Source organism: Haplochromis burtoni, unplaced genomic scaffold (genome assembly GCF_018398535.1).
Source record: "Haplochromis burtoni strain Fernald_Lab_line unplaced genomic scaffold, NCSU_Asbu1 Contig_251, whole genome shotgun sequence".
Taxonomy (NCBI): domain Eukaryota; kingdom Metazoa; phylum Chordata; class Actinopteri; order Cichliformes; family Cichlidae; genus Haplochromis; species Haplochromis burtoni.
The window spans coordinates 372466-396244 of NW_024582612.1; the positions used below are offsets into that span (position 1 = coordinate 372466).

Below are 23779 nucleotides of genomic sequence, written 5' to 3' on the forward strand. Positions count from 1 at the left end.
GAGTTTACTCCAGTGTCCTGTTATATTTTAGACAGCAAGGAGCAGAAGGCCGAGTTTATTAAACTCCACCGAGACAGCGGCGACGCTAATCAGAAGGCGAGACCGTCCAATTTCACAGCCGTTTACTTCCGGCCTACCCGACCTCCTGAGGACCCAGCCCACGTAGACTGCGAAGGCCGGGTCCTCAGGAGGATGCAGCCCATGAATTTGGACACAACTCTTGTCTGTTATCTATTTGAAGCTCCTATGTCACCTCGTTTGGACAACAGTACCCCACTGGCCTTTTACAGCTGAGGGGTGAAAAGCAGACGGAGATAAGGATGCAGATGAATCTGGTAGCTTCAAGCTGTAACTACTCACCTCTTCTGTGGGAGAACTCAGAGATGCTGATGGCACTAACGAGGTGGACGTGTCTCCTGGCCACAGTGTAACTTAAAGAATCAAAAAGAAGGGACAAGAAGAGACGAGTTGAGACAAAGTTCATGGTGAAAGTTTGAGTTCATGATTTCAAACACATTTTTAAAGATGTATTTGTGTGTATAAAATTATGTGTGAATGGAGCTCAGGGCAGATTCATATTGGTTGTTAAGTATATAAAAATAGGTCTAGACATGTCACATGCCTACTGATGTTACATCAGCAGAAATGTGAATGAAATTTTGTTATTCGGACCGAGTAGGCAATCTGAATAACAACATTTTCCCCTTCCTTGACTTTCCCTGCTCATTCGGACTGAGAAGGCAGGGCACCACTGAGGTGCTCTGGTTGGCACGCTTTCTTCACGAGGCCATCTGTGTGCTGTTTGCATGTTCTTCCTGTGTCTGCGTGGGTTCTCTCCACATACTCCAACTTTCTCTGACAGTCCAGACACATGCAGTTAGTGGGGTTAGGGTAACTGGTGATTATAAGTCGCCCATAGATGTGAGTGTGAGTGCAAATGGTTTAGTTGTCTGGTTGTTGGCCCTGCAAGAGACTGGCAACCTACCCTGCCTCTTGCACTATGACAGCTGGGATAGGCTCCAGCCCCACACGACCCTAAAAATCGGATAAGTGGAAGAGGATGGATGGATGGATAGAAGGAAGAAGTCGTGGAAATGGAGTAACCAGACACAGCTTATATGGGATGCAGAACCAGATTTGTGTTCGGGAAGAATTACATGACCTCACAGACTTCATGTGAACCTTGACTTGTGACCATGACTCAATAAATATCAAAGTGGACTCACAACTTGCCGTTGCAGAATGACCTGACCAGACACTGATCCTTCTTCACCACCAGCTCATCATTACAGCTGGGAGACACCACCTGCAGGACAGACACACCTGATTGATGGCTTTGCATACAGATTCTACAGACCTTCATTTGTGTCAGTCCAAGTCCACACAGGAAGCAGTGAGGGATTCTGGGTCGTCTGTAACAAGAGTTTATTGTTGCTCATCAAACTGATTTGTCCTATATTCTGTGTGTGTGATTACAGCCAGTAGAAAACAGCTGTGAGATTTGAAAATCTACATGGCAGCAACATGACTCTCACACACGCACACAAAAGTGACAGCCTCTGACAGACACACACATCCTTTCATGCAATCCGATTTGTTCCTCCCTTCACCTCCTCAGACCCGAACTCTTCCACAGCAGCATTTTTAATTTCTCTTTGATATTTGGTCACACTGGGGCCTGATGAATGTAAAAACAAAGAATTACCAGATTTATTTTTTTCACCTGATTTTTGTTTATAGAAAAATAAGAGCCACATATGAGGATATTTGTTTTAAACAGTAGCAGTATAATGACCTCGCAAGTGGACATCAGGCCCTTGTAGAGCAAAATTTAGTATTTTGGTCTAAATAACCCAAAATGTGATGTCCACATGTGTGGACGCAGGTCCTAGGAGGTTAAAGTGCAAATGAAACACTAAATGCATAAAAGGTAATAACCAAACAACAAAGGACCACTGACTGTGTAAGTGACACTAGATCCTTGATTTTAACATTAAACTCATTGCTGCAGCATAAAAGCGATCCCCTTAAACCGACTTCATTTCGGTCTCCTTATATTCCCCTGAGTCTCTGTTACTAGTCGGCTAACATAAACTAGTGTAAATCTACAGGGTGGGCCATTTATATGGATACAGCGTAATAACATGGGAATGGTTGGTGATATTAAAGTCCTGTTTGTGGCACATTAGTATATGTGAGGGGGCAAACTCCTCAAGATGGGTGGTGACCATGGTGGCCATTTAGAAGTCGGCCATCTTGGATACAACTTTTGTTTTTTCAATAGGAAGAGGGCCATGTGACACATCAAACTTATTGGTAATGTCACAAGAAAAACAATGGTGTGCTTGGTTTCAACGTAACTTTATTCTTTCATGAGTTATTTACAAGTTTCTCTTTGTTCACAGCCATTGACATGTCGAAGAGGTTAACACGTGAGGAGCGGATCGAAATTGTGTTGATATCTGGTGAACGCAGTAACCGGGTCATTGCAGCAGATTTCAATGCAAGACACCCTACGAGACCACCCATCTCCCATGCTACAGTTAGCAAACTGCTTGCTAAGTTTCGTGAAACTGGTTCAGTGTTGGATTTGCCAAAATGTGGACGCAAGAAAACTGTCACTAATGAAGAAACATCAGTGGCTGTCCTAGCTTCATTCAGCAAGAGCCCACAGCGTAGCACTCGCCGCATGTCACTGGAGAGTGGCATTAGTCGAACATCCCTTCGGCGGATATTAGCTACTCACAAATGGCACCCTTACAAACTCCAGCTACTGCAGCATCTCAACGAGGATGACCCAGATCGGCGCACAGAATTTGCAGAATGGGCAAAACAAAAATTGGAACAGGACCCTCAGTTCACGCAGAAGATTTTGTTCAGTGATGAGGCAAACTTTTATGTGAATGGTGAAGTTAACAAACAAAACCACCGCTATTGGTCTGACACTAACCCACATTGGATGGATCCCTCCAAGACTGTTGGAACAACAAAAGTGATGGTTTGGTGTGGTATATGGGGTACAACGATAGTGGGTCCATTCTTCATCAATGGAAACCTCAAGGCCACTGGATATTTGAAATTGCTACATGATGATGTGTTTCCCTCTTTATGCACTGAAGCTGGCACGTTCCCTGAGTTTTTCCAGCAAGATGGTGCACCACCACATTATGGGTGCCAGGTCCGAGCATTCCTAGATGAACAGTTTCCTGGAAAGTGGATTGGTCGTCGTGGGCCAGTTGAATGGCCCCCAAGGTCTCCCGATCTGACCCCCTTAGACTTTTATCTTTGGGGTCATCTGAAGGCAATTGTCTATGGTGTGAAGATACGAGATGTGCAGCACCTGAAACTACGGATACTGGATGCCTGTGCTGGCATTTCTCCTGCGGTGTTGCTATCAGTGTGTGAAGAGTGGGAGAAGAGGGTTGCATTGACAATCCAACACAATGGGCAGCACATTGAACACATTTTATAAGTGGTCAGAAACTTGTAAATAACTCATGAAAGAATAAAGTTACGTTGAAACCAAGCACACCATTGTTTTTCTTGTGACATTACCAATAAGTTTGATGTGTCACATGGCCCTCTTCCTATTGAAAAAACAAAAGTTGTATCCAAGATGGCCGACTTCTAAATGGCCACCATGGTCACCGCCCATCTTGAGGAGTTTGCCCCCTCACATATACTAATGTGCCACAAACAGGACTTTATTACGGTGTATCCATATAAATGGCCCACCCTGTATAGACGGCAACCAACCAATCCAGTGATGTCACGTTTCGTACTGACAGAAGATGGTGCTAAACATGTTTTAAAACTTTAAGCACTTCTTTCTTAAATCCAGCCACAGAGAAAGTGTTACATCTGTCAGTTTTAAGCGCAGAGCTCTGTGGTTTAAGTTAGCCTTCACACAGTAAGTGTTTCACATCCACTTTAAAACAGGTTTGCCAGTATTTTCCAAGAACTGATATTTGTTTTATGTGAAAGACATGCAAAAGATTTAACAACAATCTATATTTGACATGTGGTGAAGCTAATGTGTTGCAGTTTATTACACTTTAGACATAATAAACTTAAGAAATTATTTAGCCGATTGTGCTTTGCTTTTTTCTTGTTTCTTGATTCTTTGTTCCGTTTATTATTAAGAGCACACTGATTTGTGGCTTTATATACGACTGTAATACATTTAACAATATTCCTAATATTTTGTCAGGGTTGGAAAAAAAGCATGACATTTCCAATAAAAATAAAGATGTGCTGAGAGGGCAAAACAGCCCACTTTGTGGCCAAAGAGGAAGAAATAAGATTATGAACATTTTAAATAACGGACAAAGTAATAAAACCTTCAGTCTAACTTACTGTGTGGACAGTCTAAATCTTCACAGTCCATCATGTAATCTACTCTATTCTTGTGCTGTTCGGTAATCCTGTCTTTAAACACTTAATCACATCTCAGCTGACCTTCTGACAGCAACTAAACAGTCCTTTTCCCCACTTCAACAAGGTAACGTGGATGTTTCACCTGCAGTGGTTAGTCATCACATACATGAGGTAGTTATAGCACCACCCCCACTTTATACAGTAACTGTGTCAGTTTACCAGAGCCAAGAACCAGGTGCTCGACTCTTCTTCGTTTTCAATGCTGCAGACTTGTCCCAGCAGCTCGTCATTTAGCCGCCTCCTGTCCTCATCGTCATCTTCACTAGATGAAGACTCATTGTCTTCATCGGCCCTGAGACACAAACGCAAAAATCAGAACTTGCTCTGCAGCTGGTTTCATAAAGACCATTTAACATGTCCAGAGGGAGAAGGCACATCAACACTCACACAGCCTGAGAAGAACGCCGTCCACCGCGGTTTGATTTCTTGCCGATGACTGGAGTGCCAAAATGTTCTGGGTTCGTCAACGGCAGCTGATCCAGAGTCTGCGAGACAGTGTTGAGAGCATCAAATACATTCAGGTGTTTTTAGGGTTATCAAGACCTTGGCAAAGTGATCCCATCCTGGGAGGACTCACCTCACTCTCTGCAAAATGCCTCTCTCCCTTCAGACAGAGAGACGTTCGACGGAGAGTCTTCTCATCGCCGTCGTCAAACACTGAAAGAAACGCACACACACAGTTTGTAAACCTACTCGACACCACCACTTTCAATGTTCACACTAAGCTGATCCAGCCTCATTTCAACTTGAAATCCAGCGCTCGTTAACATCCACCCAGTCTGACAGAGGACAGGCAGGGCCTGTCATTACTTGACATGTAAAGTCAAATGTCTACAGTTTGCATTCGATTCACAAGCAGCTGGGAGACTACAGATACCTGAGTGTTCAGCTCAACAGTACAACTGGTAAAGCTGCTGACAGAGCTTACTCTGTAGCTTTGTTGCTGTAATACTGCAGATACTAAGAATTATTATATGATGAATAAAGACAGATGTTAGGTTTTCCAGTTCTCCTGTGCTCAGACTGGCAGTGAACTCAACACGGTTTATAAAAACCCTGTAACACTAGAAAACTTAAGTCACCATGGCAGCAGCACTTTGAAGTAACATAGCTGCCTATAAAGATTATAATCCCTGTGGATAAGATTAGAACTAGTTCTGAAATATAATCCAGACCTTAGATCACTGTGTGTCTGCACTGCTTTGATAACGTAACAGATTCATGTTGTGGCAACCTATGAACCCTTTGTTAAATGTTGATGTGTGAGAAACATGAGGAAGCACCAGACTCACCCACAGTGTAGAGGCTGGCATCGGTCAGCTTACTGATGACAGCTTCACTGCATATACCTTCACTGGTCTTCACCTCCACTGTGGAGCCCACCTGAAGCACAGAAAAACCAAATTCAGCCCTTAGACTACAACAACAACAACAACAGCTCCTTTATCAGCAGTTTGACTGTGTTTATTTCAAGTCATCAGGGCTCACAAGGACACTTTCTACACATGGCGGGATATTTTCATTTATTACGATGGTTGTTTCAGACAAACTGCGACAGGGCAGGCTATACATTTCTCCACAGGAAAAGAGGCACTCAGCTAGATTCCCCTAAAAATTTAATCAATGGCAACTGAAGACAAGATGATTTTCTTTAAAAACAAACAAAAGTATTATTCATAACCTTTTGTCAGAACTAGGTTCAGGTGAAGTGCAGCCATGTTGGAGGTGACAGGAGAGCCAGGACAAAACACTGTGGAACAGTATCGTGCACATCACGTTATTAAGATTTTTGGGACAAGTCAGGTTTGTCTGAATGTGGAAGCAGGAATTTAGAGATTATCTACATCTTTGTGTCCTTAACACATGAAAAAGACTCCCTATTCATGTGAACAAACTGAGTCTGAAATATTTGTTATTTTAGAACAAACAAGAACTGGGTGCTCGAGTTTTATTTCAGTGAGCTGGATCTCCACCAGATGCTTTTGGTAGCCATGAAACCTCTGGGATAGTCTGGCTAATACTTGACCGCTGGCAGAAAGAGTTCGTTTCAGTTGGATATTTCCTGTAATGGACTCTGTGAGGAAACCAACTGGGTTTATTGTGTAGTTCAGAAATAGGGCTGATGTTGGGGCATGGAGAGGCCATTCCAGAAGCTCTGATGTGTATCTGAGATGGCTGCAGCTGCACATGTCAGTGGACGACTTCTGTCGTGGCAGACAGGTTCTCAGTCAGTGGTGATGAAAAACAGTCTCTCTGCTGTTCCAGCAGATTGTAGTTCATGGCAGGCTTGAGATTTGCTTGTTCTTAAAAATCCTACCAATTTCCTATCGTCGTGGGTTTTCTTCGGGACCTTGTGAAAGTGGTGAAAAACGTGTACGTATGTGCAGCTGTTTGAGCGGATCATCTTGGAATCTGCAGTTGTTGAGAAATGGCTCCAAGACATCTTTCCAACTGGTGTTAATCACAATTCTCCTTAGAGCTGCACTGTGCTCCTTGGACATTTACCAGTTGGTAAATGGACTGATGCTTTTCTATTCTGAAAAGAGTACACAACCTGCCTCATTCACACCACTTTTTTCTGTGCGCTTTCTACGCAACATTTGTAAACATTCATACTCCGAAGTATGGGTATCTCGCCCAAGGATATACGGCATGCAGACTGCAGCAGACGGGTCGAACCACCAGCCTATCGATTGGTAGGCGACCTGCTCTACTACCCGAACTACTGCCACTCCTAGTAGTCATATTATTCATTTAACCCAAAAAGTTGATTCTGTTTCAACTTTGACGTTTTCACTGGGATACACGTCTCGTCACTCATCCGAGTGATGACTTCAGACAGACTGAAATTTTAGCAAAAGGGGGAAGTTTTGGGAGTGACGGCGGCAAGAGAGCGCAAGCAAGCGAGAGAGAGTTTTGATGTGAGAGATTTGTGATGTTTATGGTGCTTGAACTGTATAGTTAGTGTGTAGTGTGGTTGTTTTGTGTGTCAAAAACAATGAGGACTCTGCCAAAGGCAGACTGCAGTGTAAACACAGTCTCCAGGTGGAAAACAGGAGCGACACACCTTCACGCCTGCAGGTATCAGGCTGTGATGTGCTCCTCTGTCTTATAGTGGACAGACATTTTTTGGAGCAGCACAAATCATTTGTGTGGTCTCCTATTTGATGCAGAACACCTGATTGTTCTGTAAATTGTATTAAATGGTTATTTAAAAAAAAATGTGCACAGTTTTTTAAAACTAAATGCAAATAGAAATTGTAAAAGTTATGAAAGTGATTGGTTAACCATGTCTGTGGTTTTTACAGTGAAAGAAAATTACAACTTTTCACTCTTAAGTTTTTTTTCTGGTTTTAGATCAAGTGTGTTAATAATGTCAGAATGAAACAACTAAATTCAGACACGTGAGGCTGAAGAGTGATACCAAACAAGGCGAGGTAAACAGTTTTTAACAGTCAAATAAAGAAGTAAAATCCAAAGTAGCCAAAAACAGCAGTTATACCCTGACGCCCAGAGGGTTAAGAGTTCAAGTGAATAAGTATCAGAATAAGTTAACAGTTCATCTGCATAATTTAATACTATTTCTGGAGGCTTACTACCGATTCTTTCGCTGTGCAATAAAAGGCTGGTGGATGGAGCAGGTTTTTTTCCTCTGCATGTCAGAGTTTGTTGATTAGGTGCTTTGATGAAGGACTGCCACTTTTAATAGTGATCACAGGAACAGTGCTGCTCTTTTGGACACTAGAGACATGTTTCCTTTCACTCAGCACCTCAGTAACTGCACCTTTGCTCTTTACAGTGTGTGAAAACAACTCCGGCTCCATGTTAAACTTACGAGCGTAACCATCCCTGCTGCTGTGTGCTGTCAGTCTTCTTGTTGAAAAGCTGTTGTGAAACCTTTTACTCGCTGCTCCTAAATGCATTTCTATAGCAGATCTGTTTTTAGTTGCAAATGTGAGTGAAACCACTTCCATCGTTCAATATATCTGTGTGCTACAGGGCCGTGTGTTAAACCAAGCATCAAAGCAAAGAAGTTGCGTCGAGGACTTTTTATAATAGAATTACTCGATGAATCGTTGCAGCCCTAAATTAAACCATTACTTTACCAGGTTACCAATGTAGCTCTACACGGTTCCGTGCTAGGACCCTTTCTGTTTACATTATAGATGCTTCATGTAGACTGTATCATTTAAAGGCACAGGATGCACTTCATTGCTATGCTTGACACCCAGCTTCAACTATCCATGGGCCATCTATATCTATGATAGCCAGATCTCAGACTGGCACTTTGCTTTCAGACTGCAGGCTTGTTTGTGGTTCCAAGAGTATTTAAAAGTGGAACGGTAGGCAGAGCCTTCGGGGGCCCGCTTTGGTGGAACCACTTTGGATTTGACAGACAGCCTTTTTACTTTTGAGATTAGGCTTAAAACTTTTTTTAATAAAGCATTTTTTGATTAAGGTGTCCTTGAATCCTCCCTTACACTGTAATCCACAGTTTTCACGAGAGCTATTGGGACACACCAACCTAGTGGGCAAAAACAGTACTGCAGTCCTTCTCGCTCCCGCCATCCTCTGTGTTCGCGTTAGCCAAACTACCAGAAGGTTGCACAGCTATCTGATCCACTAAGCAATGTTTATTTACAGCTACAGGGCACAGAGTATGGCATTGACCTTTGAACCCTGCCTTACTGCAGGCCAAACTGCAGGCCAAACTGTACCAATCCCTGCTTCCTCACAGCAACTGCGGCTCTCAGTTACCACTCATTTAACCTGACATTAAAAAGATTTGGTCGATTATTGTTATGACCCATGAGCTTTTATGCTGAGGCAACAGTGCTAACCACTGCACCACTATTCAATCATGGGTTGAGATTTTCCACACACACTAGTGTATTCTGACTTAGTCTTTGTTAAATATTGACACAGTATAAAATATCATGTTGTTAGTCATCTGAGGTTTCATTAGCATAATTTTAAGACCCATCAGGTCTAGATCAGGGGACTCAAACTTAAATGGCATGTGGGTCATCTCATCAGAGCATCACTTTAGTGCTCAAGTAGTACAAAAACAAACCAACAAGAAAACACCCACAAATATTTCTTAAAATGCAGTTTTAGGAAAAAGTCACTTCAAGAGCCAAAGTACATTAGATTTCTCCACATCAATATACAGGCTGCAAGTGGCCCCTGGGCCGCGAGTTTGAGACCCCTGGTCTGATTGTTTTTCATTATGTCCTGATATCGAGGAATCTTTTTTTTCCCTGGCTCACTGTTGATATCTGATACATCTGATCCAGCTTTCTGGGTCAGTATTAGGCTAATATTGAATTAGATCATACTGCTGCCACCACACATTTTAGCCCATGGCCGTCTGCACGACAGTAATCAGGTAGCTTTACATTTAATCTGTGTGGTTTAATTGTGAAAATTAAGTTAAAGAGGACTTAAGCAAATCTGAAAAGTCAAAATTACCAGTAGCAATAAAGATCATGATCCTCTTACCCTCAGAGATCCTTTGACCTGGTCGTCTTGCACTACCTGGGAAGTACTTTCACCTTTTAGAGTCACCTGAAGACACAGAAAGACAAAGAATACTGATGATTTCTGAACAGAGATGAAGAAACAATGATGTCACAAGACTTTCCCCCTAAATGTTAAAAATAAATAAACCAGGATAAGATGAGCTGAAGCACGCTGTTCTTTATGTCCCTAACAAGAAATCTGAAACTGGAGCACGTGCACAGATGTTTGAATAACAGGAAGATTTAACAAATAAACCAAAAACAAACAAACTGTCTATAGGAGTCACCACTCAGGCAATATCGTCAAGTCAGCATTGACATAGGAAGAGAAGTGAAAACTGGAAGCAAAGACTTTGCTCAGTGTTTTTTCCCCAGAGTCAAGTTTTCAAACTGGTGCAACATCACATCTATACATCTTTTAGCTTCTGTACTGGAACATCATTAAAGGGCAATAAAACTGACACGGTCACACACTCGTGTCCTCAACCGGGCTGTGGTGGTGGCGGTGCATGCACCAGGCTACAAAAGTCAAGAGGTGCACAACTAGCCAGCGGCTGCGACATGGTTTTGGTGTGCAGTGAGTAAAAGTAAAGACTCCTTTATTGTTGCCATCCTTGCATTTCAGCAGACCACAATGAATGCATTGTTACATGTTTTCACTCTACACAATAAACTAGCAAATATAATAATATCGCAAATGTAAGAAAATACAGAAAATAGTAAAGTAACAAATATAAAAATACAGTTCTGCTAAAAGGATATTACATTTGTTGGTAGCCATGGACTGTGAGTGATACTGAATACTGAGCCACGATATGCTAGTGTTTTGCACTGTGATGTAATGTCACATACAGGAGCATTGTAAGGACATCATACTGGATGCCACACAGGGATTTTGCAAGTAGGGCCTGGTGAATGAAGCTCACCAGGTCCATTCACCTACGTTAGCCCTCAGTGTTCTGACGGCCTGGATGCACCTGATGCCAGAGGTCACGGCTTTGAGCAGGTGCTGTCCAGGGTGAGACAGTCGGCAGCAACAGCGACTTTCTCAGCTCAAGGACGGGAACGGAGAACGGGTTCTTATAGGTGTACGTGGAACAAGTTCTTGTAGAGAACTCTCCTTCTAACTTTGCTACGATCAGCAGTTAGTACTTAGTTCATGTTAATAACTGACAAAGGTTTTTTGGGCAACATAACATTCTTTCCATTTCCCTAATATAGAGCATCACTTAATGATTTCTATTATTACATCAATGTGTTAACTGTTTAAGCTGGACATGTCCTCTGATGATAGGACACCCACAGCTGGCTGTCTTCTGCAAACTCAGATCTCTTAGGTGACAGTCACAGACGCATTATGGGATGTTTAACCTCCAGATGAAAGACTTGGCCTGCATGCAAAGAAGTGGGTGGATATAAGCCTAACGAGTAAAACATCTGCCACATTTGAATGAAATAGTTAAGCAGTGAGTTAATAAGACAACTTCCTAAATGAATGGCTGCAGCCTCGTTGTAAAGTAAATAAAAGCCCTGGTGTGCAGCCCCAACAGGCTGATGTTCAAGTAATACACTGCTAGAAATCCTGGTGTAACGTTAGAATAAACTCCAGGAGCTGCCGTCAATGATCATCCAGGCTCCAAAATAAAAACTAGCAGTTGCCATGTTACCTTTTAGGTTTAACAAATAAGCACATGTGAGTGAGTTGTGTGTGACATTCACAAACAGGGACGGGAATCGAGAACCGTTTTGTCAGTAATCACCCCTACACCGATCACAAAAACGAGGGGAAAGGCCTCCAACAGTCAAACATTTGACCTCACAGCAGGCAGTTACTTTGCACAAATGAAAGGTTTATTTTTCAGACAACTTCTTACTTTCACTTCCTGCATTTTTAAACAAGTATCTGTACTTTCTACAGATATTTGTAGAACAGGCTCGTTACTTTAGGTTTAATGAATTTGCAGAGAGTTATTATTCACGTCACTGCATGCCATCAAGCTGATTTGAGCCTAAACAGTAACGCATGAAAGGCGGTCCCGTTCCCATACTAATCTCCAGGGGATGTCACATGAAACCTGATGATGTGTAACACAGTCAGGAAATCAAGTTGGCCGGTGTTTTTCTTTTTGGTTGGCAGAACCTGAGCGACTGCAGGTGTCAGTGAGCACTTCAGCATCTCGCTATCGCTAAAACAGAGGGGAGGGAGTCATATTTGTTTTGTTTTTTTTTTAAGTGGGGGGCAATGTCAAATGCAACATTTTTATCAGCAAACACACAAACTGTTGTGTCTGCAGTTTGTCTCACAGTGTGTTGCTAGCTAAAGGTGCAACTGCTGTACTTCACAGATATAGGTGTGTACATCCACAAAGAGCAGTAAACCCCAGATCAGCTGATCACAGCCTGCAGAACATCTACAGGAGATCTCAATAGAAATGACTGCGATTCCCACACTGAGCCACTACAGGCGAGTTTAGGGTTCCCCCACCTGCTGAATCCCACTTTAACTGACTGTGCTCATTTTCTTACACAGGAGCAAAGTCACCCTCTGCAATATAGGACACGAAAATTAAAAAAATATATCTATTTTTCTTCTTTTTCTTCTGATTGAAGCAGAGTAAAACCAGATTAAAAATGAGACTAACAGTTTGTATTCATCTTCTAATATTTTATCACTGCATTAAGGCACATAGCTCAGTTAGCTTTGCACAAAACGTCCTCCAGAGACCTACTCTTTACTTTCTTACCTTTCAGAGCCTGTACTTTCAATCAGTACTTCCACTTTTACTAGAATATTTTTTTAACACTAGTATCTGTACTTCTACTCGAGTACAGAATGTCTGTACTTTTGCCACCTCGTCTATAAGCAATCAAAGCAATAACAGAATCTGAATTTCTTCTTATCAATCCCCATCCCTACCTACAACACTTGTGGGTTTGTTGTGGCACAGTGTGCGAGAGACGTACCAGCACACTGTTGCAGTATTTGCTATAGGGGAAGAGCAAAGTTACTTTAGTCAGCAGTAACTGTGCTGTATAAAAGACGTGGGCACAGCCACTGTGATGTCACCACAACTAAAGCGGATATAAATAAATTCTGCATTTGCTCCACTTTTATAAACTGCTGGTTATATCCACCGTCTACATTCAGTTTATGGCTTTAATGTGTTACATCTAAACAAACTTTACATCAGCAGGTGTCCAGGTATACTGAGACTCACACAGCTGGTGGCAACAGTCAGCCTGGTGACTGCTGTCAACCAGATGATGTTTAATACTGGAAGCTGTCGTACACTTCTTAAGCTCTGATTATTTACTTAAACGACACAATGACAGGGAAAAGGCCTTACAACAGAAACAAAACATTAAAGAGTTGTTTTGGTCATTGGCCAGGGCATCCCCAATACTGAAAGGCTGTGATGTGATTTCTTCACAGAGGTATGGGACACGTTGTTTACCATGCAGTAAGTAGTGGAACACATTCACAACACAGGACTAGATTCATATCCAGGTTTTGAAGGAACTGTGGTAAGTAGGCCACTGTTAAGCAGAATTGAAAGCTTAATTAATTAAAAACTATTCCTTTGAAAAATCAGTCCATCCCATTTGTGTCTGACATGTACTCAGGGTCAGAAAGCACAGTGACCCAATGATATTAAGCGGGAAACACTGACAGACCAGACTGTGGTCCTCTGGAAATCCTGATGCTCATGAGGATGAAACTTCTGCTAATCTTACCTTGACTTTCACCATGCGCTTAACAGTCTTGATCTTGGCCTCACAGAAGGCTCCTCTGTACTTGGCGCTGACATCAGTCCCCACTGTCAGGTAGGCAGGCTCGTCTGCTACCTGAAATGCCAATACAAACATACACATAAGCAGCAGCTCTCAAGACTGTTTTGAGTTGCATTTGTGAAGTTTGTGTGATGGTTTCACTTTGTCAGTCTGTCATTTGTCAAAAGCCTGGAGAGCACATCCACGAGTCCTGGGTCTAATTCCAGTTTTAGGGAAATGGATCCTTTAAAAACTGATTACTGACGTACCCGTTTACATGATCATCCTGTTTACTGGCTATTTGTGTGAAGTGGTTTCTCATCTCGACCCTTACCAGCTTACCTTTTTCTAAACATCAGCTGCTGCCTACATGTTCATTTTGTCTCAGTTGTGTTGACACTTTTCATCTAACTCTTGATGTAATCAGTTTGGTTCAGAAATGTTTCTTCCAAGAACCCCAAACATCAGATAACTTTCCTACCAGATACATAATGTGAGTAAAAAGTAATTAGCTTTTTATTAATGGCAATAACAGCTAATCAAGCTAATCAATCTAAAAACCAGAATAAGACATGTACTAATTAGGTGTTTCAGTCTGTCTAAACATGCAGCCGGTCACCAAACAGCTAATTATATAGTGCTACTTGTCATAGCTCCTGACCCTTTATCATGCAGTTTTACAGGAATAATAATGTTGTTGCATCTGATTTCAATCAATCATATGTTTAGGTTAAAAAACCCCAAACAAAATCCCCCACCAAAAAAAACTCAAAGGGATGAGTGGTCTTTGGAATATTAAAAAAGGGTCTTTAAATAATTTGCAAATCACTGTCTTCTGTTTTTATTTACATGTGACACACAGTCCTAACTTTAATTACAACACTGTCTCTAACAAAGCAGTGGAAATGTGTTTACATTGTACAGCAATTGTCTGAAACCTGCTTAGGACTATAAACATTTGGCTCATCACTATAACAGCACAGATGTGCATGTAAAAACGATAAACCGACACAGGAGTCGGAACTGGAAAAGCACAGTTTAAGTCATCTGTGTCTGGTTCCATCTGGGTCTCGGAGTAGGGTTCAGACATGGTGCTTAGACCGAGAACACCATCTTCAGTTTGTGTCGCAGGTCAAACACTCACCTTCATTTCTTCTCGGCTATTTGAGGGAGTCCAGCTCGAAAGATTTGGGATCGCTGAAAGATAATGAGCCGACAGATGAGGTTAAAGCTTGCGGTGGCACTGAGGACAAACAGGGCATAAAGAGTCAAACAGACCAGTCCAGTTTGAAAATCATGCTAAGCTAACCGACTAGCCACTCACTTGTGTTAGCTCAGGCATTCTTTTCTAGCTCGGTCAACCCACTCCCTCCCTCCCCTCAAATCTGCCTACTCGTATCAGTTCAAATATGTGGCCCAAACAGCTCGCAAAAATGTAGCTAGTAACCTTTACTTCCAGTGAACACCGGGTCCCCGGTTTGAAGAAGCGTCGGTGGTAGCTCGGTGATGGGCACGGTGCGTGAGCGGGGCCGGAGAGGGGCGCCTCTTCCCGCTCCGCTCCCAGCCCCTGTGAGTCACGTCGCCATCACAGCTTGCCATGTCAGCTAGCTGGGCTAACTGTATCACATCCACACCAAATCCGCTTGCTAGCGACCAGCTGCTACCACACAACCGAATGCCAAGGCGAACGAAGTCCAAACAGCGGGCGAACGGGACAAGCTGCTCTTCGCTTCGTAGCTACGTCTAGCTAGTTGGCTAACTAGCGACTCAACTAGCTAGTTACGGAGATTTAAACGGTCCGCTAGCAAATGAGCAGCATAGCTAGAGTCCACTCTAGGTCCCACTTGGTTACGAGGTCAAAGTAAGTTTTACTAAACAGTGTGAATCAGTGACACTAGACGTAACGAGAACTGCTGTAGATTTATTTATTTAATAAACGGTTCCTCCACAAAGGCGCCGGAGCTTCACATTTCTTCAGTGCAAAAACAACCCGACTGCCATTCAATTCAGACAGCTCCGACGAATAGCGAGCAAACGGACATCTCCCGGTCTCTCCGCTGACGTCCAGCTGCCCTCGGCCTACCGACAGTTTAAACTGTTCAAAGTTTTAGCTTTGTTCTAGGCAAAATATGAAGGTTTTATACTTACATTCACGGACACAGCAGCTTCCCCTCTCGCTCGGGCTGCAAAGCAATATACGAACAACAAGCTGTTGAGCCTCAAGCTCCGTTTCCTGAGAACACGATTGGCTGCGGTGACAGCAGTGGTCGCAACACAGAAATTTGATTGGTGGATCGATTTCTCATTTTCAATAGGACAGTCTTCACGCGGTATCGCTATGGGCTGATACAAACGCGGCGCCACTAGGGAAATGACGGCACCTGCTGGCCAGTGGTGTAATCAGAAGCGAGTTCAATAGAAAAAAATACACACGGCGATCACAATTGGCCGTCCACGCTTTGCTCCTGGCTGTAGCGCGTCTCTATTGGCGGAGCGGTCTTCCTCGTCTGTAGCGATATAACAGGAAGCCTTCCCGTGCTGGATTTCTGAGCACCATATTCAATTCACAGTTCATACTACTTGTTTGTCGACTGGGCTGACCAGAAAAATAACACGCACGATTTTGTCAGATATAAAGTTTATACGGATTTTTACATAACCACAAGCAGCGGGCGCTGGTTTGTGACCGCTTTGTATTGCCGGTGACAGCGAATCGAAACAACCGGGAAAAGGCGCTTTATGACGTACTTACGTGCCCTGTTATATGCAGTGTTTTCACATGTACGCGGAAATCAAAGAGGCCGTCTCCTGCCCCTTCCTAATTCGCTGGTAACTTATGACTTGAGAACATACAGTGCACACTTTATTAAATGTGATTTAGTTCCACGTCTGAGACGTCACTGTATGAACCACGCTCTACAGCTTTACCGGATAGATGAGCTGCAAAGACAAAACGGTAGGCGTTTGTTTGGCGTACCGACGCCACAGGAAGACAGCACGATCATGTCGTGGTGGTCACAGAGAAAGTCACGCTGTCATAGGTCCAACTACACCAAATCATAGGCCACCAAACAACAAACACGCATAAATACGAAACAGTTTATTGTTAAAAACATCCCAAACACATTAAAACATCTCATTTGACCTGCTAATCATATTTTGCATTAATTTTTCATTAGTTTAGAAAGTGAAATATTTTTGTTCAAAATGACCTCACTTTGTGACGGAGGTCTGGTATAAACAGTAGCGGTTTTAGATACGGGCGGTTGCCCGGGGCGGCATCACGGGCCTCGGCAAAAAAAAAAAAAATGCTCGTACCCGTGCTGTCCCGACGTCAGTCAGCGCATACTGGGAATGGCACAGGCACCGATCGGTTTTCTATCGCCCATTTGCTGGGAGTAAGGGCGCCCTCCGTTTGCGGCGCAGAGAGGAGAGGGCGGGGCGGCGGGGGAGTCTCTGGCTGGCTGGAGCAGCAGCTAATAACCAACTCGCAAAATAAAACAAAATAAAAACAAAACAACAAACACGAAAACACCAGACATCATGATACAGACTTTATAACCTAACTTTATCATTTGCACCGATGTTTTTTCGAAATTCTGAACGCGAAAAGTGAGCGCGAGAGCCCTCGGTGCACCTGCTCGCTGCTGAAGTCAAAGTAAACTTTATTGTCATCTCCGCTACTTACAGTCCAGGATATAGAGACGAGACGACGAGGCTGCAGCTACAGCAGTGCAAGTAAACAAACAACATATATAAGAAGAGTAAGAAAATAAATATACAGTTTAGGACTCGGGGTAAAGGATCAATAACAATTTAAAATTTACAGTCTGATGATTTAAAGTCTCACACAAGCCGTCGAAAGGGGCGGGGCCTGCTGCTTCCAAATAGAGCACATTTCATTCATAATGTTGTAAATCCAAGCCCATCATGTATTCATGATTTGAATCCTGGGTTGTGTGAAATCCCAGAAATGCACCTTAGACAAAGTGAATCTGTGAACTAAGGTCTGTTAGGTTAAGTTGTGGCGATCCTCGAGTTGGGGGATTTCTAGAGGGAGTGTTCGCCCAGGGCGCCAAACAGGCTAGGACCGCCACTGTGTATAAACCTACTATAAAACCACTAGTTAGTAGTATTCATGTGGTTGGAGCTCTGCATGCAAACAAGTTTGTTTTCCATTGTTGTTGTTTGTGTTTATTTAACCAATCAGCTGACTGAAACACTGAAAACTGTTTGTTCTGCAGCAAAAAAGTATATTTGAAAGGTGGAATTAAAGTTTCAATGCTTTTGAGATTGTTTGGATAAAATACTCTGACAAAGATCAGTTTTTAGTTTAAACAGTTTCTCATCCCTAATGTTTTTTTGTACATTGTACAAACCTCTGGGTTCTCTCCAAGTCACGACAGATTTATAATCACTGTTTATCAACACGCTCCAAAAAAAAGTAGTGAGAACTTTCATTCAACTTTTATTTTTAAAGCTGAAATTCAAACCAAATACAAGACAACAGATGTGAAAGTTTATGAACTATAAAACCAACAAAAGAAACAGATGCGCCCGTCAGCAGAGGATGAGTTTACATGTTGTCTTCATCCGAGTCGTCCTCTTCTTCCAGAGAATCCTGAAACACAAAAAGCAGTCACCTGAATGCACTGCCCACCACATGAAGTAGAACGACTATGGAAATACGTTCTCTACTCAAGGCAGACACAAATATCAAAGTCGTAAAAATGAAGGCTGGTTCCAAGAGTCGATCCTTACCAGTGGCGTGTCTAGAAAATTTTTGTTGGGGGGGGGGCCAGGTAGGGGCACAGATTTGGAGAAGGGTGGCAGATGTAATTGGCAGATAATGTTAAAAACAATTCTACCAACTGTTAACCATAATTCAATAACCCTATAAACCTAATAACCGAATGCGCTTTTAACTCTTATTAGAATGAGATTTTAACCACTACGGTGCAAAGTTTTTAGATACTGCGTTGATAAAGTACAAGAGACACAATCAGTGCTTTGTCAGTGTTTACTCAGCATTCAAGGACAGCAATATTTTCATAGTAATTTTACTGACATGTAGTGCACATATGTTTTGGGCAAAAACATTTTTGAATATTAAAATACGAACATCTTTAACAAACAATTGACAAATTAGCCAATGTAAAACTTTATCTGCCTGTTAAAAAAAGAAGATAATCTTCTCACAAACTGGTGTTTGATTTTGAAACAGGAAAAAAGTGGGGAAACAACTGAAAAGACTAACATTTGAATAAAACCTGAAAGCAAGTAAATACTTTCTATGCTGCCTTATGGTAAACTTTGGTAATATTGATAAAGAACAACACTGGCTGATGATGAAATACCAGTCAGCTGGCATGGTGACACTGCCAGTATTAACCTGCAGGGCTGGACTGGGACAGAAAATCGGGCATTTTGACTACAGACCGGCCCCCCAGGTATTAAAGCCATAAAGCCTTTGAATGAAAACAAAGCTGTTGTGACAGTGATGTACAGTCTTGTTGGTATATGTATGATTTCTATACATTTTACGTCAGATAAAAACTTTGGTTGTAAGATTTAGATAATTATTTAATAAAAGCTAGATATTTTAAATGAGAATAAGAAAGAAAAGTATTTCTTTGTGCCCCCCTCTCCCTGTTAATGCCCTACCTGGCCCCCTGGCAACACTTTGCTAGACCCGCCCCTGCACAGTTACCAGCTGTCAGCTACCTAAAAAAGGATCCTGGGGTTATTTGTCTCTCAGAAACAGTTCATAACTTCCCAACTCATCCATGTCACCTAAAAGGTAAACCTGTTTCTCCATCACAGCTCTGATGATCCAGTAAGGACATCTCCTGGTTTCATCTTCATGTTTCCCTCTCACCAGATAACCAAACCATATCATGACCAGCAGCTTTGACAGCTGTGGCTCCAGCAAACATCAGCTGATACTAGAAATTAATATTAAATAAATTCTAACAACAGCTGATCAAGCTTAAACGTGCTGCTGTTGTTTAGCGCGACATCCGCTGGTTTCCTCTTTCGGCGCAAAGTGAGCGATAAACAAACAAGAGAGCCGATCAGCTGATCATTGATCAGTTTCATGATTGAAGTAGAAACAGGAGAGGGAGGGAGAGAATGAGAGAAGAGGCAGCTGTAAACGACAGAATAACTCCAGCTTTGTGTCTTTTTCCATTCTAGCTAAAGTTCGGGACAAACTGCGTCTCTTCTCAGCTCAATACCAAACGTGTAATATTTTCTCTGAATGAGGGACCATTCCATTTTTAAGGAGCGTTGGCAACTCTACTAACTAACCTTATGAATAAAATAAAGTTCACTATCAGTAACATCATAGCAACCCAGCTGTATAGAAACTCCGTCATGCTAGCTAGTACGCAGTACGAGTTATTGTAACTGACTGTAAAAAGTCAGCACAACGAAAATAAACTCCACCTAAACTTGGTTTATATCTGACCCAGATAGACTGCAGGTCATAACTTCTTACCTGAAGTTCAGTTCACCTGACACTCGGACCGGCGGCTGCCTCGGGTCTCTCCTCCTGCCTCCCCTTCCCTCATCCACCTGCTGCCTCTGTGGAAGCTCCGCCATAGCCACCACCAAACAACTGAGTTATTTTTACACATCGGCCAGCATCTGGCCAATCCACCACCTCTCATTGTTCATGCCGTTACAAAAAAAAATAAATAAGTCATCAGCCCACCGTGCAAATGTCCGATGGCTAGTCCAGCTATGTTAACTTGTTAACCTTTCGCCGAAAAAATGTTTTCTGCGGTGCCGTCTTTCGTGCTTGGCTCTCCTACCTTTGCTAACATGATGCAGAAGCCGGTGCTGCATTCACTTACCCTCGGATATCTGAGCTTCACTGTGAAACCATAATCGTACATTTGATATTTCATTAAATTTTATTGTTTTAGCTTCGGGGTGGCACCTGGGGTGGCCAGTCTGGTTGGTCACCCCGCTGGACACGCCACTGATCCTTACACATTCACACGTTATTAGGTACAAGCTCACGGCGTGTCTCTACCTCCGTCCAAAAAACTGTTTTGGTCTGTATGGATCACTTCTCCCTTCCTAACAAGTGTGTGGAAATACATTTACTGTAGAGCTCACACATTTAGGCTTTAACAAGAATGCAGCTTCTCCAACTGTTAGATGTTCACAATGGTTAAAATGAAGCCCTCCACAGTCTGACAGCTAATATCTGCTGTGAGATCCAGCCGTCCGAGACGTTTGTGGCCAGACGCCAACGGGTGACATCAGAGCAGCGTCACAGTGGCCACATCTGTTTGTGTTGGATCGTCTCTATCTGCTACAAAGGATTTTCACCCACCTTGGCATATTTTTCTGCTTCCTCTCTGACATCTTTGGGTACCAACTCGTGTCGTCCATTTGTGACTGTAAGAGAACACATGTCACCATAGCAACCACCGTACTAATGAAGAATTACTTTGAGTCTTTTTCCAGCTTGTCTTAAAGCTCAACATTATTCTGCATGTTATGCTTCTTTATTTGTCTCATTAGCTTAATGAGGCCGCGTGCAGCTCATGGATTGGTCAGACAGCCAAGAGGCAGTGACATCACAGGAACTCAGTCCAGTGAGCGAAACCTTCTGGATTGTCATCATCCCTACATGATGAAGGCGTCAGCTGACATCACTGTTAAATCTAGAAGCTTCACACTAAAAGTAGAGACAGACAAACGAGTGGACAAGAAGCAGAGCACTGATGGTTCTTACCTTCTCCAACCCAGCTGAGCTCCAGCTCAAAAGCCTTATCCTTAACCTCATCGTGAACAATGTAGATTCTGCAAACATCAAAATACAACACACTTTAGGAAGACAGATACACCACGTGTGCAATGTACTTTAGACTTGCACTTTACACAGTTCACTTGCAATTTTTCTGCACTACAGGACATGGGAGTTTTAGTTCCCCTTTTCTGCACGCACGCACACACGCACGCACGCACGCACCTCTTACAGGTGACAGTTCAGGAGTTGAGAAAAAATGAGTTTGGAAGTTGCTCACTCACATTTTGGCGACCTCTTTAACCAGTTCTCTGCATGTCATGTCCTTCATCTGAGACACACACAGAGGGAACAAGCAAAGATAATATCAGACACACTGATCTGGATTAGGAAACTAATATTATTCATTAACTATTAATCTGATTTTTTCTTTTACAACACAAATGTCCCAGAAATATCAGAAACATAACTGAAAATGTTTTTTTAACTAAACATGTAAAAATGCCTTTAAACATTCCTAAAATGTCAGTGACGTATGTGCAGAGAATGTTTTACATTTTAAAAGAAAAAATAATCAAAATATGCAGATCTCAGAACTGTAAAGAAAAGGTTGAAAATAGACATTTCTTTAATAATTATGTTGGAAAATGTGTCCAAAAAAAAAAAGAAAAAAAAAAGAAGATGCCAGAAAAACTTTTTTCTTTCTTTTTTTTTTTTTAAAATATACTGGTGGTGCCGGTGCTGCGCTTCAGCTCCCAGTAGATGCAGCTATGGAAGAAATGTGAAAATCCCAGGTGATTTCAGAAAAGCTGACCTCTGACCTTGCAGTGACAGTCACCAGGATTCAAACCTGTTTGAGATTTTGTTTGGCGTTCTCACCCTGACCTTGAGCTCGAGGTCACTCGACACATACCTCAACAGCCTTTTACGGCTGCGGTTAAAATGGTCAATATCAAAATCACATCTTGAAACTACTCGAAACTGTTTCTACGTGAACCTCAAACATTATTAAATTGAACCTTTTGACTTTGTTTTAACCTGAGTCACAGTTGAGGTCAGGATCAGCTGCTTTACAGACACTGACGCCACCAGCTCACATGTATTAAGGTGACACGTCTTCATTATCTTAATAAAGATTTGTTAGTGCGAAAGCTAAAGTCGTGGTTATTTGACAGATGAAGAACTGGATCTAGAATAAGAGTGCAAACAGAACTAAACTTGTGTGAACGTTGCAGGTTCAGACTCACCTGCAGTTTTTCAATCTCAGTCTTGGCAGCTTGTTTTGCCTTTCCGATGGCACATCCCCAGTAACCCTGCGCACAAACACACACACAGTGTTGTTACTGCTGCTTTAACCAACCTGGGTTCCCACCATATACAGATGTGAGAGCAAACTCACGTATGAGATGCCGGACGGGTCGACCATGTAGAGCTGGGAACCGTCGTCTTTGTCGTATGAGCCAAGGATGAAACTGAAAGAGCAACAACCAGAACACAGACATGAAGGCATCGATTTATTACTGTGCTCCTAGAGTGAAGGGGGGACCGTGATTAATAATAATACTAATAAATAAGAAAAACTACAACAATACATTTCATTTATTATGTTCCTGAACCTACAACTTCCTGTCCACTTCATTCAAACTCAACCTGAGATTTTTTTATTTTTTTAATGTCAGAAAGTCTTTTCTTTTGGTTGGCTGATGTTTACAACAACGACAAAAATACCTCCCACATAAAACATGAATCCTTTATACATTTTGGGAAACCCTGTGATTATCATAACTGCATTAGTTTTTAAAATGGATATTTTGTTGCTTTAACCATTACAATGTGAACATCCACATATTCAAGAGAAGGCATCTCAATCGAACATGCATCCAAACGTAGGTAAGACACCAGAACAACTGGGACCAGGGCTCTCAAAGTCGTGGCCCAGGGGCCACTTGCAGCCTGTATATTGACGTGAAGAAATCTAACACAGTTTGTCCCTTGAAGTGACAAACTGCGTTAGATTTGTTTGTTGTTGTGTGCAATGTTAAAATGTTAATGACAGAGTCGCACACTAACGTGTACACTTATGTCTGCACTTCGATTCTGTTACAGACAAACACAATGACAGCAGAGGTGCTGCCACGTGTCTGTCCAGAAGGAGACGACCAATCATTTAAGTTTGAGACCCCTGACTTAGATGAATAAACACCAAAGGAAAAAATAAGAAAATCCATTTCTGGAGCAAGTTGTCTGTTTAAATGACCTCCAACTGTTTGACAAAGGCTTGTGTGTC

At 42.3% G+C, this 23779-nt stretch overlaps 2 protein-coding genes and 1 non-coding gene across 6 annotated transcripts in view; all 3 read right to left on the reverse strand.

Moving 5' to 3' along the window:
• Window positions 1-16990, reverse strand: part of arid4a (AT rich interactive domain 4A (RBP1-like)) — a 37320-nt gene extending 20330 nt beyond the window's left edge. The window contains exons 1-10 of one of the 4 annotated variants that reach the window (XM_005938695.3): window positions 15879-16990; window positions 14875-14927; window positions 13695-13805; window positions 9940-10005; window positions 5730-5820; window positions 5015-5094; window positions 4825-4922; window positions 4597-4729; window positions 1227-1306; window positions 361-431 (exon numbers count right to left, since the gene is read on the reverse strand). In XM_005938695.3, the coding sequence (XP_005938757.1) occupies window positions 361-431; window positions 1227-1306; window positions 4597-4729; window positions 4825-4922; window positions 5015-5094; window positions 5730-5820; window positions 9940-10005; window positions 13695-13805; window positions 14875-14880 (736 nt within the window). In that variant the 5' untranslated portion in view covers window positions 14881-14927; window positions 15879-16990. The other 3 variants (XM_014338869.2, XM_005938692.3, XM_005938694.3) reach the window with 3 other exon arrangements.
• A 1195-nt stretch (window positions 16991-18185) lies between these two features.
• The window catches only part of psma3 (proteasome 20S subunit alpha 3), a 12220-nt gene continuing 6626 nt past the window's right edge, over window positions 18186-23779 (reverse strand). Inside the window, exons 6-11 of the mRNA XM_005938691.3 lie at window positions 22892-22964; window positions 22740-22805; window positions 21777-21823; window positions 21481-21548; window positions 21076-21140; window positions 18186-18351 (exon numbers count right to left, since the gene is read on the reverse strand). Of these exons, the coding sequence (XP_005938753.1) occupies window positions 18307-18351; window positions 21076-21140; window positions 21481-21548; window positions 21777-21823; window positions 22740-22805; window positions 22892-22964 (364 nt within the window). The 3' untranslated portion in view covers window positions 18186-18306. The remainder of the gene's footprint in view (window positions 18352-21075; window positions 21141-21480; window positions 21549-21776; window positions 21824-22739; window positions 22806-22891; window positions 22965-23779) is intronic.
• Window positions 21295-21374, reverse strand: LOC121815616. The gene has a single exon (XR_006055215.1). It is a non-coding gene; the product is annotated as a small nucleolar RNA SNORD53/SNORD92 (small nucleolar RNA).